The following is a 6000-nucleotide window of genomic DNA, read 5'->3' as shown; positions in this document are numbered from 1 at the left end:
AGGGAGACATTGGACAGTGTAAGATATGACAAAATAATAATTTATAAATTATCAATGGTCCATGAGGGAGGGGCGAGTGGGGAGGGAGGGGGAAAAATGAGGAGCTGATGCCAGGGGCTTACATGGAGAGCCAATGTTTGAGAATGATGAGGGCAATGAATGTACAAATGTGCTTGACACAATGGATGTATGGATGTATGGATTGTGATGAGTTGTATAAGCCCCCAATAAAATGATTGTTTTGCAAAAGCACTGTCACTCAAGGCATAATTCAAGTGACTTTCATTTCCTCTTGTCTCCATTGAGCGAACATTATTGCTCTTCATCTCAGTTAATTAGCCAAGTCCTTGTCATCTGCACACACCCCATTATGCTCAGTTAGCACATTGTAAGGTTCTAGAATCTTCAGAAGACGAGTTCTCCCATCTTGAGGGATAGTCTAGCTAACTAGCTATTAGATAGACTTCAGGCACTGCAGACTGAATTGTCATTTTGCCTTTTCAGTGCCATGGCTTGTGGGATGACGATGACTCCGTTGGAGGTGACATGAACAAGGATGGATCAGACGACGACCTTTCTCTTAGTCACAGCAGAAAGGACTCCTGTGACTCCCTGAAGTCCATCAACCTGGCAACTTCAGTGGAGTCCGTGCACGTGCATTTCCCAGAGCAGCAGACTGCCATCCAGAGGAAGGGCTCTGTCTGCAGCTCTCAGGCATCCCAGGAGTCCAGCTTTTCCTCAAACAGGTCCGAAAGAGGTAGGTGCCATAGCGCATTCCTAGAAAGGAGCACATCCCAAACTACCTTTGCTTATGGTACCAGGAGGGGGGCAGGGCATGTGTTGGAGGACTATTGGGAGATCAATCTGTTGTGTGAAAGACATTGTTCAGGAATTATGCCAACCTAAGGTCTAGTCCCAGTGTGGCTATGCAAGTGGGACAGTCACCCATTGCAGAACACACCCAATTCCACTCTGGGGCTAGGGACAGTGGTTAGCACTTATGGGAAGTTGCTAGCACATCCCTTCATTCCCCAGGACATGAGCGCTTTAAAATCACACCCAGATACCCTGCTGAGTGTGCCAGAGTGCTTAAGGTGACTGTATTTTGAAAAGGTGTTTAGGTTTAACCAGTGGGCACTTTTGTTAAAGTATCTAGTTATTTCCTAAGCCAGTTATTAGTTTTGTACTAGAGAGTGAGGTTGACTGGGATGTGCTCCAGGTGTCTCCTGTTGGAAGAATTAAGCTTTCAAACTGATGCGCTGATACCTAAAGCTCTCCGCTATGTGAGTGCTGAGTTATCCTCCTCAGAGCCCACTGCCAGACCCTGATGTGCTTTTCACGGAGAGAGAAAGGCACCAAGACTGGCACAGAGCACATGCCTCGTCGCGGCAGCCCACACTGATTTTACTGTGGAAGCAGAATGGAGAAGGTGCACAGGTGACTCAGCATCACTCTTCAGGGTGTCGGTGTACTTGTGTCCCCGTAAAGCAATTTAACACACTCCGTTACCCAGGTACTTTCGTCATGTATGTACTGTCACACCCTATTGCTCACTATAGGTTTCTTTCGGTTTCTAGGAAGTACAAGTACCAGAAACAGCAGTCTAAAAGGAAGCAGTGTTTTCAGCATGAAGCGCAAGAGCAAAAGGGAACTCTATATGGAAAAGCTTCAGGAGCATTTAATCAAAGCAAAAATATTTACCATTGAAAAGTGAGTAAATGACACCTTTGAGGTGGGTAAGTTATTCTAGGGCAGGAGAATGTGTAACCGTTATTTCATATAATCCAGAGGTCAAGGACAAAGAGGTGATTTCTCAGATGATAATTTTATATGACCCTCTTAAGACAGGGTAAAATGGTCCATAATTGCATTTTTTTAAAAAAAATAATTCTCAATAAGTATGACTTATTTTTAGTGGAACTTAGTGAAAACACTTTTTACATTTAAATAGAATTAAGAAGAAATTGGAAGGGCTGGCAGTGTGCATTTCCAGACATGACCACAGAGCTTCGTGTGTTTCAGAGTGACACTTTTTCAGTGGGGTTATCAACCACTGGCTTTTCAGAATGATACCACTAATCTTTTCTATGTGTAGTCTTTGAGTGAACTCAAACCTTCCATTTTGGTTGAGCAGCCAAGCATGCAAATGGTTTGCATGATCCAGGGACTCTGTCAATCAACTCGTATCAAGCCAAGTGTCCAGACCCCTTCTGATTACCAGGCATTCTGAGAGACAATAGCCATGGCCTAGAATGGAAGAGGTACTAGAGTCTGCAGGTCCAGGGTCAAATCATGATTGGACCAGACACCATCATTTGAAGAAGGCCCCAGGTGATGACGGTTCTTAGATCAGGTGTGCTGCCATGCTCTAGCATAGCCTTGAATTGTAGGCACACTGAAGGCATGGAAGACAGAAATCAGAGGTGGATGGTCACCTGGGGCCAACAGTGCCTGATACTGAAAGACAGAGCAGGTGGAGCCCGGGAACTAAAGAGAGAGGGCTGTAACACTTGTGCTGAGTCTTGTCCTCTGCATGAAAACATCTTCTCAGTACACTTTCACTTGGCCCTGTGAGTCAGATGTTATCTTTGCCCAATTTACAGAAGAGGGAACAGAAACGCAGAGCGAAGCAGCCACCGGCTCAAGTTTCACAAGTAGTAATTGTTTTCAACCCAGACGCTGAGTTTACAGTCCAGAGTACAACGACTTCAAGATGAAAAGAGGTCTGTGACACCATTGCCCCGTGTAGCTTTGGCTTGAGGGCATTGGGTCCTTTGGTAGGGCTGTCACCTTCCAAGCAAGAGACTCAACTTTAACCCTTAGCAGATGCATCTCATACACAGTCACCACCCATCTCAGCGTGGTACTCTGATGGGAAACAGGGTTAGCAGAGTTTCCTGACTAAGCTGGACTAGGAAGGAAGGCGCAGTGAGCTACTTCTGAAAATCAACTCATGAAAACTCTAAATTACAAAATACTCGGACCCACAACCGATCATGGGAACAGCACGAAACAGGGAAGAATGTTGTTCCCATTTTGCATGAGTCAGGGGCCAAATCCATAGCATCTAACAACTACCGTGGCAATAACCACCTGCATACTGTCTGTCAGAACCAGAGCCAGCCCCAGTGCATCTACATGGGGGCACTGGGGGGACCATAGAACACGGGGCTGCTCCTTGCGCCCACTAGCTGAAATGGCTGGTCCTTCTCCCAGCCTGTCTTCTTGACACAGTGGGTGGGTCTCTGTTTTGTAGGACTCTGCAAATATACGTGCCCATCCGACAGTTCTTCTATGACCTCATCCACCCAGACTACAGTGCTGTGACTGACGTGTATGTCCTCATGTTCCTGGCAGACACTGTTGACTTCATCATCATTGTCTTTGGCTTCTGGGCCTTTGGGGTAAGTTAGGACGATTCTGCTATGTTTCTGTGTTCTAGGAGACAGGTTTTGCTTGTGTGATATCACTCGGCCTGATGCTTTGTGCCTTTCCAGAAACATTCAGCAGCAGCAGACATCACCTCTTCTCTGTCAGAGGACCAAGTTCCAGGGCCATTCCTGGTGATGGTCCTCATCCAATTTGGAACGATGGTAGTGGACCGGGCTCTCTACCTCCGAAAGACTGTGCTGGGAAAGGTTGTTTTCCAGGTCATTCTTGTGTTTGGAATCCACTTTTGGATGTTCTTCATCTTACCTAGTGTGACTGAGAGGTAAGGAACTGGGGACACGAGCCTACTTTAAGGTCTATGGGTTTCATAAAGTTATCACCACGCGCGTATTTGCAAAACAAAAACACAGATACAGGAAAAGGCATATGAAAAGTCAAAGATTTTAATTAGAATCAAACTCACTGTCTGCCCAAGGTGTGAAATGATACCTCAAAAGAATTTAATTGTGGTTTATTCTGCATTAACAGAAGTAGAGATTTAACTTTTGCATGAGCGTGGTGACCAGCTGAAGAATCAAAACCCATCCAGTGTTCTCTCTGTGCCGTCTGTCACGGCTCCTTCACAGCATGCAGGTGACGCAGAGCATGGTGATGGGAGAGCTGGTGCCAGAGAAGCTGGATTATATAAAGAATGGGGTGGCATCAGGACTGCAGGAAAGTTTAATAACAATCTGTCACTGGAGAAATTGGTGGGAGATGTTGGGGACTAACTGACAGAAGAAAAAAGGAGGGTGGCCATGGAAGGTCATAATATTTGCCCAGAGGGTTAAGTTACCATGGGAATGAAATATAAAATTGTTTAAAGATCAGCTTGAAATTGCCAGACACCGTGACTGTGCCTGTGCCTGCTATTGGTACAGCCTGCGGGTGAGAGTGATCGGTGGTTAAGAGCAGAGCAGCCTGTAATACTATAAGGCAAGGACAGTGGGCCAATAAAGGTGGCTACTGTCCCTCCTGTGTTGCCTTGAACACAGCCCTTGTGGGTGTCGTTTTCTTCAGCTCCCAGGGGTACTGTGTTCTTTCACACCTCAAAGCTTGGCCTGCTGTCTGGCTACCTCATGCTCTCTACTTCTCTTCTCTCCTGTACCACCTCACTATGGTGTTTCCTGCCTGCTCTCGAGATCTCAGCATCGAAGTCGCTTAAGCTAGGTAGTCTTTCCACTGTAGAATATAGGTAACCATATGTAATGCGTGAAAAGGTGAATAAATCCATCAGCAAAAGAGAAGCCAAGAACATCTCTATCAGTGGGGACTATCTGTTAAGGTGTGAAAGTAGAGTTCCCAGTAGGGAGTGTCTATACAAAGTACTAAGAGTGACACCCTTCATTGAATACACCTGCATACAGATACATGAATAAATGAATACCTCACACAGCAATTGGTATGAAGAAGCACAGGCCTCATCTATTGAGGTTGCTGTTGTTTATTATCAATTTCGAAGCCTTCCCTGGGGATTGCTTTTCCTCTGATATATCTTGTTTTAGACATCTTCAGTTATCATTGCAAAGAAAAACGGTTACTTGTATTTTATCGACGATGTAAAGATAGTTGGCTATGTTGATCATAATAAATGAGGATAACATTAAGAAGAATGAGAATTCCAGAACACTCTATGTACCCATGTACCAAGGCACAATCATTCAAATGGAATTAAGGAATACTGTGTGGTTTAAAATTAGGAAAGATATGCTTCAGGGTTGTATCCATTAGCCATATTTACTCAATACGTATTCAGAACAAAGAATCTGGGAAGCTGGACTCTATGAAGGAAATGTGACAGGAGGATGGGAGGAAGGCTTTGTAACAACGTTTGATATCCAGATACACGAACTTGCTTACAGAAACTGAGGAGGACTTACGCCGTGCTATTGAAGATCAAGGATTACAGTCTTCAGTTCAAATTACAACTCAATCTGGGGGGAAAAACCAGAATCCTCACAACTGAACTAAAATTAAATCATTATAAATAGAAAAAAGATTTACGTTCTCAACGTTTTCACCTTGCTAGGATCCACAATTAATGCTCACGAAAATAGCAGTCAAGAAATTAAATGGTGAATCCACTGCCCAAGACTTCTTTAAATTTTTGAAGAATAAGGTTGTCACTGTGAGACTAAGGTGCACCTGACCCTAGCCATGATATTTTCAATTGTCCCAGATATATGTGAGTTGGACGTTGAACAAGAAAAAATGGAGAGGAATCTCTGAATTTGAATTATGGCTTCAGTGGAAGTACCATGGACCTCCAGAAGAACAGGAAAAAAATATTGTGTTTTGAAGAAATACAGCTAGAATGTTCTATAGAGAGAGGAAGGCGAGACTTCATCTCCTCTACTTTGGACATGTTACCAGGAGAGACCAGTCCCTGAAAAGAACATCATCCTTGGTAAAGTAGAAGCACAATCAAAAAGAGAAAGACCCTTGATAAGATGGATTGACACAATGGCTGCGACAATGGACTCAACTATAAAAATGATTGTGAGGTTGGCACAGAACCGAACAATGTTTCATTCTGTTTTGTATTGCATATGAGTCTAAATCTACTCAATG

General features: G+C 44.2%; 1 protein-coding gene across 1 annotated transcript in view; it reads left to right on the top strand.

Moving 5' to 3' along the window:
- The window catches only part of PIEZO2 (piezo type mechanosensitive ion channel component 2), a 600576-nt gene that overhangs the window by 572563 nt on the left and 22013 nt on the right, over window positions 1–6000 (top strand). The window contains exons 49-52 of the mRNA XM_045298343.1: window positions 505–757; window positions 1578–1710; window positions 3257–3404; window positions 3498–3712. Coding sequence (XP_045154278.1) covers window positions 505–757; window positions 1578–1710; window positions 3257–3404; window positions 3498–3712 — 749 coding nt within the window. The remainder of the gene's footprint in view (window positions 1–504; window positions 758–1577; window positions 1711–3256; window positions 3405–3497; window positions 3713–6000) is intronic.

This window comes from Echinops telfairi, unplaced genomic scaffold (genome assembly GCF_000313985.2).
Source record: "Echinops telfairi isolate 266 unplaced genomic scaffold, ASM31398v2 ScPeMD7_4;HRSCAF=17, whole genome shotgun sequence".
Taxonomy (NCBI): Eukaryota; Metazoa; Chordata; class Mammalia; order Afrosoricida; family Tenrecidae; genus Echinops; species Echinops telfairi.
The sequence above is the reverse complement of the archived record's forward strand: the minus strand, read 5'-3'. Positions and strand labels throughout refer to the sequence as shown.